We start from the raw sequence: 12269 nt of genomic DNA on the forward strand, positions 1-12269 counted from the left end.
TAGGTAGATTTTTCCATACTCTAATTGCCATTCTTTTTGCATATGCACTGCTTAAAAGAGGTCTAATGAAATAAAAGGCAGTATTTCTAATATTTTTTTAAAAAAATATTCTAATTTGAAATAATAAAAGACAGGAGATTAGCAATCTGTGGTAGTGGTGATGATATTTTATCCCAACTTTTATATGCTGTATATAACTCAAGGGGCAAATTTACCTAATACTCCTGCCTATTTTCCCCACAATAACCACCCTGTGATGTGGGTTGGGCTGAGAGAGCCTGACTGGCCCAAGATCACCCAAATGGCTTTGTGCCTAAGAATTCAGAGTCTCCTGGTTTCTAGAGCAGAACCTTAACAAATACACCAAGCTGGCTCTCTCATACTCAGTTGTAAAAAAAAGTGTTTATACAATTTTTGAATTTTTTTCAGTATATGGAATATACTCAAAGCAGCTATTATAAAAAAAATCTATAAAAATAATAGCAAAAATTGTTTTTAAAATTTGTAATGCTTCTGTGTTCTTTAAGATGTAAAGTTACTGCTTCAACCAAAATTGTATATTCCAAAGAGAATGGAATAGTTCAATTAATGGCAAAATATGGATTTGTTGGATGATGGAAAAATAAAATGGGTACTTTTTTTGGCCACAGTTGAAAATCTTAGTTCTAGCCAGTGAAACAGGTGGAACAGGGCCAAATCAGCATAGTCTATTGATTATTTTATCTGTTACTGCTTCATAAAACCATGTCTTCTTGTCCAATTCAGAGCAAACCCACCCATATACAGAGACCAGGTTCTGAACTTTGATTTCACGCTCAGCAAGTAGAGGCAGCAACAAACAGGATGTTTGTGCAGTCACAAGCACATCTGCGCAAAACTCCAAATGCACATAAGCTTGCCTGCAAATAAATGGAAAAATATGAGTTGATTTCAGAGTGTGGTCAGATTTCTGAGTCTGGAAGCAAAAAGCACATGAAATCCAAATAAAAACAATTGTTCCCAAATATTTATTGCCAGATAGCAGCGGCTTTTATGTAGAACGTCTTCTGGGCGAAAGGATGGGAACCAGATGAGAAAGCAGGTAGAAATCTGGTCTGGTCAGTACATAGGGACTGGACAGTTGCTCTGGATCAGGTTCTTCATCATCAGACTTTTAAGAGCAATTACTCTGAATGATTGCAGAGTCAGTGTAGGGTGCTTCATTATTCATTCCTGAAGAGACACTCACCTGATACCTCCAAAGCAGGCTGCTCAGTATCAGAGTCTGTCAATCAAGCTGACTGTGATACTCCTGGCATCGAAAACTTTAATCTCTTCTAATTATGGAACATAAATAAAGCCAAACCCTTTTTAATTAGCTGTCTTTGGAGAAATCAAAGTACCACTCTGTTCCCATATTTAATGTTAACCCTAGCTATATCTCAATATGGCCTGGTGTAGTAGAAAATGAAACTATTTGCGTACATATTTTTTTTCCTTTTCTGAAATTGATGTGCACTATATTTTTCCTTTATGTATACACAGGTGGCACAGGGGTGTTGTGGTGGCTATATGTTAAAATGTGGAAGTCTCCCAATGGCACACTTACTATTGAACAGCTTCAAATAGCCAAAGACAATCGTCAGGCCCTCCTGATATATGCCATTGCAGCTACCATCTTCACAGTGAGTATTTGATGGCCGTCAAATTAGGTCATGTGAAAAAGGCCTGTGTAAGGGAGGGTAAAATTTATATATGTGCCTTCAGTTCAGTCTTAGCTCCTGGTGACTGCCTGAACAAGTCCCTGCAGTTTTCTTGGCAAGCTTTTTGGAACTGGTTTGCCCATACCTGCTTTTCTAGGGCTGAGAGAAAATGACTAGCCCGAATTCTCCCTGGCTGGCTTAGATACCTAATGTATGACTAGAAGTCACTGTCTCCTGGCTTCTACCCTAATGGCTTAATCACTACACCAAACTGGCTCTCTTATCAGGAAAAGTGGGTAGTCAAGTATACACCTTTGGGGTTGATTTATTATAAATAAGTACAAAAAAAGAACTGCAAAAGAAAGCATTCTGATAGATCAGTGGTTCTCAACCTGTGGGTCGGGACCCCATTTGGGGTCGAACGACCATTTCACGGGGGTTGCCAAACAACGCAGTCCGCCATTTTTTCCCCCTTTTCCTTAGCTGTGCTACTCCCCTTTATTCTATTGGCTTTTGAAAGCCAATAGAATAGACTCTCTTGAATAGAGTCTAATTCTATTGGCTTTCAAAAGCCAATAGGAATTGTCCAGGATGTCTCTGCCCTGCTGACCCGCCAAAAGTCCCATTCTGCAAACAGTGCTGCACCTCGACTTACAACCGGTTGAGTAGTCCTCAGGTTATGACCGGTTGGGGGGTCGCGGCATTAAAAAGGTTGAGAACCACTGTGATAGATGGACATGCAGCTTACTGGTCATATATAATCAAGAAATAATATTTCATTACACTAATATGGAAAAGTGCTTTGAGACCAACTGTTATTAGTAGGTGGCTACTGGAATTAAGTTTACTGCATATTATTTTGTGTTGACATTTTTAATTGTGTAATTAAATATAAAAATTTGGGAGTTCTGAGTAGGAGATATTTTACCTTATTTCAATAGATACGTTTGCCTAAAGTTTATTATGGAATCTCTTTCCTTTTTCAGGTTATCTTACTATTAATAATGTTATTTATGCGCAAAAGAGTAGCTCTCACCATTGCCTTGTTCCACGTGGCTGGCAAGGTTTTCATTCACCTGCCACTGCTTGTCTTCCAGCCATTTTGGACTTTTTTTGCCCTCATCCTCTTCTGGATATATTGGATTATGGTCTTGCTGTTCCTAGGTATCACTGGTATGTGCTATGTAGTTTAAGACTTTTTGTTTATTTCTTTGCTTGCAATTCCAGAAAAATATTGTGCTCTAATCTTTATATTGGGTCAAATTAAATCTAAGAAGCTAAGAGCCTTCTTTGAAATACATGACATGTTTTGTTTCAATTACCTCACCACTGATTGACCAGTGATTGTACAGTATACAGATGCAATCAAAAGTATTAGCACCTTTCAATTTTTTTCTGTAGAGAATTCCAATTTGCCATCTAATAGATCGAACCTGACACCAGAAGGCTTAAATACATATCATCACTCAGTCTTACTAGGACTGAGTTTGAGATTTTCCTCCCCATCCAAATCATTACAGATAGCCCTGACTTAGGAGCAGAATTGAGCCTGGAATTGCAATCATAAGTCGTTGTAGTCATAAGTCAAGGCATCACATGATTGGATCCTAGTTTTTGGTATTTTTTGCATCAGTCGTTAAGCAACTGCTGTAGTCACTAAGAAAATCCATTTTCCCCATTGGGCTTTTTTTTTGTCGTAAACCAGAAGTAAACACTGAAAACCCACAAAAAAGGTCACAAATCACAGTCATATGACCATAGGATGCTGCAAATGACCATGAAGGTGAGCCAGTTGCCAAGCATTCAAATGACAACACATGAACATGGGATGGGTATGGGGATTTAGCTGCTGTAATGTTGAAAGTGCTTTGTAAGCAGCTCTAGGGAGGTCCATAGTAACTTTGAATGGCTGTTAAGTGTCAAGGACTAACTATGGAGACTCCAGACATTGGGACTTGAGTGCAACAGCATTGCTTGGCCAAACCAGGAACCAAATGGTAAGAGAGAGGCAGTGGGTTCTTCTCTCCTAAAGTCCTGGGTGCCCTATTAGTGGAATTTTTCAAGAAAATATTGGATAGTCATTGTTTAGGGTGATATGAGGATTTCTGCACTAGGCAGAAATAGATTGGATTAGAAGATTCCCAGGTTCCTTCCACCTAACTTTTCTATTTTATTTGTACTATTTTTACTAAAATATTTTGCCAAAGGCAGCTTCTAGATTACTTATTTTATTAAATCCCCCAAACAAGTGTAATTGTGACTCTTGTATGCAGATATTAAAAGGGCAGCTTTCTCATAGAATTAATGTTTTAAAGCCTTCCTGCCTTCCTTTCTTTTCAGGTAGTCCTGTTCAAAATGAGCAGGGCCTTGTAGAGTTCCGAGTTACAGGCCCACTGAAGTACATGTGGTGGTACCACATTGTGGGGTTAGTTTGGATCAGTGAATTTATTCTTGCCTGTCAGCAGATGACTGTAGCAGGTGCTGTTGTGACATATTATTTTACAAGGTGAGTGATCTGGGCAATCAAAGCATGAGCGATCCAACTTCCAAAGGTTGATCCAATTGATTCATGAATAATCCAACTTCCTAAAGTGATCCAAATGTCAAAAGTAACTTTATTAAGTGAAATCTTCTAATCAGTAGCAGAATCTGTCAGTGATTCAGAAGCTCCATTCTTTGTGAGGTTTAGATTATTTGTAGTTTATTTTCTGCCTGGATAAGAAACCAATTGAAATAGTCTCTATTGTGCAGAATAATGGATTTCTGAGCTTGAGGTACTGGTGGCAGTCTTGACAACTGTCAAATGTCTGTTTACCCTCTGCAATGGAGAGAAGTGGAGCCCTTGATATGAATGCTCTTCTGATCCTCACCTAAACTGAGAGCAATTAAGTCAGGGGTGTCAAACTGCCTACCCAGTGGGCCAGATGCATCATAGTGAAACCACGCCCACCCCATTGCCGGCAATGGCAAAAAAGTCGCAGTATATTGTGATTTGTCACATGACGTTGCGAGTTTGACACCCCTGAATTAAGTTAACAGAAAGGAGACTAGATCTCAAAGATGCAAGCTCAGTGTGGACTTTCATCCTGTCAAGTATGATAGAAGCTCAGCCTCCAAAATTTTTTACTTCTCTTTGGAGCTATTTTTTTAAAAAATCTGACCTAGGAAAAGATGTATGAAATTCTTGCTTGTAAGTCAGTTCAAATATAAAAACACATACTGTATATTTTTCAAAAATTGATGCATTTATTTGTAATCAGTGTAGCTTTTCTGTCTTCTTTGCTGAAGTGATCATTCATTGCTTCTGTTTCTCAAATCAAATCCCTTTCAGTACTTTGTTGGCAAACATTTTCAGTCATTTTGCTGGCCCAAGCCACTGCCTATTTTTAAGCAGTGATTAGAACCACTCAGTTTTACCATCACTGTACTTAGGTGATGTAATTTGTTTTCTTAATACTGTATGTCATTTTTTTTCTAAGAAAGGGATTAGTACAACATCACTCCACCCTTGACAAAAGCAAGATTTACAGATATGGGGCCCTACAGAATTTAGACTTGGAGCTCTTCACATTGCCTATAAATGCAGTACACTCTCACACTTCGTAATTTTTATATTTTTCCCCACAGAGAAAAACGGAATTTGCCATTCACACCAATTCTGGCATCTGTCAATCGCTTGATCTGTTACCACCTTGGAACTGTGGCTAAAGGTTCTTTCATTATTACCTTAGTGAAGATTCCAAGAATGATTCTCATGTATATTCATTCTCAAGTCAAAGGAAAAGTAAGGGGAAACTAAGTTTGCTATATAATCAAAAATTATTAAAACTAATAGGAAAAAAGTATGAAAAATGCTGTGGTAGATCAAAACAGAGACCCATGCAATCAGTTCAGTTCATGTGCTATGAAGTGGGAATGGGATGTGGACCAGCCGTACCTCCCATATGTGTAAAATAAGTCCTATCAGATAAAAAAAAGCATAAACTGCATTTGCAGAGGACACCAAGCTGGCAAGAATAGTCAACACTCCAGAAGATAAGCTTAAGATACAGAAGGATCTTGACAGTCTTGAAGATAAGCTTAAGATACAGAAGGATCTTGACAGTCTTGAACATTGGGTCCTAGCTAATAAAATGAAATTCAATGGTGAAAAAATGAGGTTCTACATTTAGGCAAGAAAAAACAAATTCACAGGTATAGTATAGGTGGTACCTGGCTCAATGTGGTAGTAGTAACTGTGAGAGGGATCTTGGAGTCCTTGTGGGCAACCACTTATTAGTAAATGTGAGCCAGCAGGATTCTGCAGCTACCCAAAAAGCCAATGTAGTCTGCATTAAAAGGCTGCATTAAAAGAGGATAAACTCAAGATCACATGAAGTGTTAATAGCACTTTATAATGCCTTAGTAAGACCACACTTGGAATACTACATTCAGTTTTGATCATCACGATATAAAAAAGATGTTGAGATTCTAGAAAGAGCGGAGAGAAGAGCAACAAAGATGATCAGAGGACTGGAGGCTAAAATATGAAGAATGATTGCAGGAATTGGGTATGTCTGGTTTAATTAAAGAAGGACTAGGGGTAATATGACAGCAGGGTTCCAATATCTAAAGGCTGCCACAAAGAAGAGAGAGTCAATCTATTTTCCAAAGCACCTGAAGGCAGGACAAGAAGTAACAGATTGAAACTAATCAAGGAGAGAAGCAACCTAGAACGAAGGAGAAATTTCCTGACAGAACAATTAATCAGTGGAATGACTTGCCTCCGGGGTGCTCCAGTACTGGAGGTTTTTAAGAAGAGATTGGACAATCATTTGTCTGAAATGGTATAGGGTTTCCTGCCTGAGCAAGGAGTTGGACTAGAAGACTCCAAGGTCCCTTCCAACTCTTATTATGTTATTTTGGCCACCCTATGCTACCTTATTCTCCTGCCACCCCTCACTGACCTTTGTCACTTTCTTCCTCCCACCATTGACAAAGCCCTCTCCATCTTCTTTCTTCCCCTTCACAAGGCCTTCCTGAAGCCTTGCACAGCTTCGGAATGAAGGCCTTGTGTAGGCAGCAGCTGCTCTGTGACGGCCAGGCCAGGCACATCTTAATAACAGGAAGGAGAAGATGGGAATGGGGCAGCTGGGATGGTAGAGGTAGGGTGGTCAAAAGGGCAGAAATGCTGGGAGATGGGTGGGGAAGTTGAAGCAGGGGTGAGCCCAGTAGGGCAGGATTGGCATTAGGTCCAGGCCTAACAACAGCAATCAGGACTACTGACACTGCCATTGTAAGTGATGGAATCATGTGATATTTTTAACTAACAATTACGTTGCTAACAATGGAAATTCTGGTCCTAATTATGGTCACTAAGTGAAGACTATCTGTTCAGCAATTCTGTTTATAAATTGTGAAAGACGTTTGGATATTACCAACTTCTGAACAGTATACGAGGTAGATTCTTATGACCTAATCTGATGTTAAGCTATAGCCATTTCTTGGTTAGCAGCCATAACTTATATCATCATTGCAATAATGGAAATGGTAGTGTGCCAGCAGTCCCCACTGCAGCCAAGTTCACCCAGAGATTTCTCCCTATAAGTATATAAACAGATCAAGTTGAATGGAACCAAAAAGCAAGTGCCTTGCATATTTGATTTGGCTTTATATAACATAGCTATAATTAATAATTATCAACATTAGGTTTTGTTTACAAGTAAGTATTATGTAAACTGAATCCTATATTTGAAACTTTTCATCTAAAAAAGCATTCCGTGCTCTATTACAATGCAACTTCTTTCTTTTTCCTGATCATTGATATTTGTATTATTACCGTAGGAAAATGTCTGTGCTCGATGTATTTTAAAAGCCTGCATTTGCTGCCTTTGGTGTGTAGAAAAGTGCCTGACTTACTTAAATCAGGTAAGATCATATTTAAAGCAGAGGATGAAATAATTATCCCAGTAACTGTGCACTAAAGGCATAAGTGCCTTAGCTGAAATTAAAATACAAGAGGTTCCTTGGTAGAAGATGACAACAAACTTGTTTTAGATGACACTGTAATAAAATATGGTAGCAATAGCACTTAGACTTATATACTGGTTCACAGTGCTTTACAGCCCTCTCTGAGCAGTTTACAGAGTCAGCATATTGCCCCCAACAACCTGGGTCCTCATTTACCAACCTTGGAAAGATGAAAGGCTGAGTCAATTGAATTCCTGGCAGTGAGCAGTGAGTTAGCCTGCAATACTGCATTCTAACCACTGCGTTTGAATGCTGAAAGAAATTTGTGTAACAATTGAATAGGTTGCAGAATGAACTTGTTACACAAAGAGTAAATTTTTTTTCATATTTAAATATCATTTTAAAAAGCAAAGGATTATAATTATAATCGCATGTCGTTGAAGGATGTCTTCACTGAATTACATCAAACCCTTTTTGTAAAATATCCTTTGACTGCCATATTATAATTTTACACTTTTTGCTCTAACCTTATAGTATTTGCCAGTTTTATCCAAATGTTGGTATAATGAGTTAGTTATATAATTTGTTACTTATATTTATTCAACTCAAATGTCCTGATTTTTTTTCAAAAACTACATTCTTAAATAGAAAAATAAAGTTCAAAGCAATATGAAGATATTAGACTACATTCTCCTATTAAAATTATTAATATCCTTCCCTCCCTTCGTAGTGTATAACTACATCTTTTAAAAAATGCTTGCAGAAACTAACCATTTTTATGCAAGAAATTGTTAACCGAAAAAAGTCTTTTTTTGATTAATCCCCAAAAGAATTAGTATAGGCATTACATTAATTTATGGTTTATCCAGATATAAACAGGTTTAGCCATATCCCAGATTTATATCCTTGCTGTCTGCTTTTGTCTCTTGCTGCCACTTGTACGGTACTTCAAATTATGGTTTCTGAAGTGAACTTGTTTACGTTGACATAGTTAACGCTAAGTACATTGGAAGTGCATCAGCTTGGCTGTTCATATCTTGCTAAAACCTAATTTGGTCCCTTGATCAGATTCATATAAATCATCTTCATTCTGATAATGACTCAGGGGTGAGAGATATTTGTCAATGTAATTTCGTAAAGATTTTAGACAGGAAGAGCTTCAAATTTGAGTTACGATTTGACCAATGCAACCATGTCTTTCTTGCCCAGAATGCATATACAGCCACAGCTATCAACAGTACCAATTTCTGCACTTCAGCAAAGGATGCCTTTGTGATACTAGTGGAGAATGCTTTGCGAGTGGCTGCTATAAACACAGTGGGAGACTTCATGCTCTTTCTTGGAAAGGTAGGATTGAGTGAAAAAAACGTCAACAACCCTCTCCAAGTAGCCTTCTTTATTTGAACCCAGAGCAATATGAATGCTATCATTTTAAAAAACTAAATCATTAAAATTGCCTAGTTGCTGAATTTTAAATCTGTACCAAGAATGTTTGGATGATATGTGAGGATTCTGGTTCTGATACCTGTTCGTATCCAGTGTGCTGTGCACACTTCTTCAAGCTATCTTCATGTGTCTTCACGTGGAAAAGAGGGGTGCTCTGCCTTGATGCCATCAGCCAAAATTGTTAAGGTGGTTGCTTTGTGGAAATGGTTTCAGCACAGGCATTCAGAGAAAACAAAGGCCAGTGAGTTGTCCAGATTGACCCCAGTCAGTGGCTCCAAAGCAGAGTCTGATTCCTGGACAGTGTGAAATCTGGATTGAAATGAAGTATCTTTTGCATCTTTATAATGGCCTGGTAATTAGTATATACATAAGGTTTACTTATATGTGTTGCATAAAGTGCTGCTGTACCTGCTTCTCCTGTCTAGAGCAGTTAAAACCATATCTCACAGTGCATTTCAGCAGGGTTTTTCTGTCAATGTTCTGCAGACCTTGGTGGGGTTCTGTGAGAAGAGAATAATAACCACAAAATTCACTAGAAGAGAGACAATTTTTTATCTAGAACTACTGCCTTTAAAAAAAAAGTAACAGATTCTATGCTCTGAAAAACCTCTGCACTACACAATCCCATTTATACACCCAAAATATAGTTTCTGTTTAAATGAAGCAATGTAAACAAATGTATACAGCCGTTAAAAAGTATATTAGCAGCAAAAAAAAAAGACAGTGGTGGTATTCAAATACCTGAACAACCAGTTCTCTTATTCGATGCAGGCCTGGGCCTCCGAGGCCTAGAGCGGACTTTTGGAAGTGGCATCCATGCACTTTTGGTGAGCCATTCTAGGCCTGGGAGGCCACCTCTAGGCCTCTGAGGCCTAGAACGGACTTCCGGAAATGGCATCACACACTTCCAGTGGGCTGTTCTAAGCCTGGGAGGCCGCCTCCAGGCCTCCAAGGCCTAGACTGGATTTCTGGAAGCCAGACGGTTCTCTGAATGCAGCAACCAGTGTGAACTGGCTGAATCCCACCACTGAAGAAAGACATTCTCCCCCCCCCCAAAGGGGGGGGAAACACTGTATGGGCAAGATTCAGTTAACTGATTCATGATCAAATGAATTCAGGACTTGACAACACTGGTGTCTGTGCTGCTCATTGTGGTTTTATATTTTGCATTTCTTTTTAATCAAAGACCTGAAGATGAGTGAATATTCTCATTTCAAATAGGGAGAAGCTGACCAAGGTGTGTGTTGTAATGCTGATGTTACAGGGAGATGTGAAAAGGAGCTGAAATTTGCATATGTACTTGAATGCTAAGGATTTGGGCCTTTTCCCATCATATTTTTTCTAAAATTCCAGTTGGATTGGTCATGCTCCTAATATGGTCTCTATATAATTAGAGAACATGATTTGATTGCATATTTACAAAATTTTCCTTTAACTGAAAAGCTTTAAGTACCTGCATTGTCAAACAAATACATCTCAAACCTTCATAAAGCATTGGAGTCATAGTTATGAAGTCATTTCTACTCATTATAATTAAGGAATTCATTTGTTCCACTTCCAAGTGGAGGCTTTGTAATCCCACTAATATACTAGGTAGCGAGATAATCATTAATATATGAAAGTTATATAAGTTGAGATAATAAGTATAATATAATAAAATATGCCTACCATAATGTGCATTGGGGTATTAATTTAGAATTAGAAAGGGCAGGGAAGTTACATATTTCAGATGGCTGAAGCCACCACTTTATAATGTCTGAAGTAACACCTTATTTGGAATACTGCATCCAGTTTTGGTCGTCAAAACATAAAAAAGATGTTGAGACTCTAGAAAGAGTTCAGAGAAGAGCAACAAAGATGTTTAGGGGACTGGAGGCTAAAACATATGAAGAACAGTTGCAGGAACTGGGTATGTCTAGTTTAATAAAAAGAAGGACTAGGGGTGACATGATAGCAGTTTTCCAATATCTCAGGGGCTGCCACAAAGAAGAGAGAGTCAACCTATTTTCCAAAGCACGTGAAGGCAGGACAAGAAGCAATGGATGGAAACTAATCAAGGAGGGAACCAACCTAGAACTAAGGAGAAATTTCCTGACAATTAGAACAATTAATCAGTGGAACAACTTCCCTCCAGAAGTTGTGAGTGCTCCAACATTAGAGGTTTTTAAGAAGAGATTGGACAACCATTTGTTTGAAATGTTATAGGGTTTCCTGTTTTTGGACTAGAAGACCTCCAAGGTCTCTTCCAATTCTTGTTATCTGTTATTCTGCCTGCTGGAACTAGCAATATTGATTAGAAATACTGAAACTCTTCTTTAATTCCAGTTAACCACTGTAGCTACTGTAGCAGTATCAAATCAGTGCATCTCTGGTTTTGTTTGTTTAAGCCAATGTTCACATTGCTGTAAGATGCAAAGATCTATTTTTATAAACAGCATGAGTCACACTTTGAAAATGCATTTGAAAATCCTTTTTTTAAGGCTTGCATTTCTTGGATAGTGAAAAAAATATTGAAACTAATCATATTACTTTTCTAAAACATACAAATATAGAATTAAGTTAACTTTCCATTTTCAAACAGTTGAAGAGATTTGGGAATTGGTCTGGCTCTAGTATCTCCAGAGGATACTTCAGAGAATAATGCAGTAGTTAACTAAACTCACACACACATTTTAAATTGTCACAGTGTGCTTTCTTGCTGTTATAGCATTCAAGACTTCAGATCAACTTAGTTGGCCTTTAGCGCTCCTCAATTTCAATTGAGAGTATTTTATTTTTTTAAAAAAAATTGCATACTACAATTGTTTGTAAAAAAATATAATGAATCTCTGTACTGCAAATTTTAAGAAAAATAATTGCTTCCCAAGAAAATTGCCATCTGGGGGTGTGTATGATATATAGTTAGCACTAATTACTAGGAAAGAGCCATTATTTTATTACAAGTAGAGTTTGGACTAAATAATTAATACATATATGAGAACTGAGCCTTTACAAATAATTTTAGTTTCACCCCCAGTTCTTATCTAATCTGATGCCTTGCTATGTTGGCTAGAAATGCTGGAAGTTATAACCCAATTTATTTGGATACTTCTGTTTAGTAAAAGACTGAATTAATACATATTTTTAATTCTGTCCCTTAAAACTGATATTGCCCACCATGGATTCTTCTTTGATAGTACAGACATGTTAATT

At 37.8% G+C, this 12269-nt stretch overlaps 1 protein-coding gene across 2 annotated transcripts in view; it reads left to right on the top strand.

Moving 5' to 3' along the window:
* SLC44A1 (solute carrier family 44 member 1) overlaps window positions 1-12269 on the top strand; it is a 79029-nt gene that overhangs the window by 58237 nt on the left and 8523 nt on the right. For both annotated transcript variants that reach the window (XM_039350433.1, XM_039350434.1), the window contains exons 8-13: window positions 1525-1664; window positions 2669-2855; window positions 4023-4188; window positions 5310-5466; window positions 7506-7589; window positions 8841-8978. In XM_039350433.1, the coding sequence (XP_039206367.1) occupies window positions 1525-1664; window positions 2669-2855; window positions 4023-4188; window positions 5310-5466; window positions 7506-7589; window positions 8841-8978 (872 nt within the window). The remainder of the gene's footprint in view (window positions 1-1524; window positions 1665-2668; window positions 2856-4022; window positions 4189-5309; window positions 5467-7505; window positions 7590-8840; window positions 8979-12269) is intronic.

The sequence above is a fragment of the Crotalus tigris genome, unplaced genomic scaffold (genome assembly GCF_016545835.1).
Source record: "Crotalus tigris isolate CLP2741 ecotype Arizona unplaced genomic scaffold, ASM1654583v1 scf7180000018334.392729, whole genome shotgun sequence".
Taxonomy (NCBI): domain Eukaryota; kingdom Metazoa; phylum Chordata; class Lepidosauria; order Squamata; family Viperidae; genus Crotalus; species Crotalus tigris.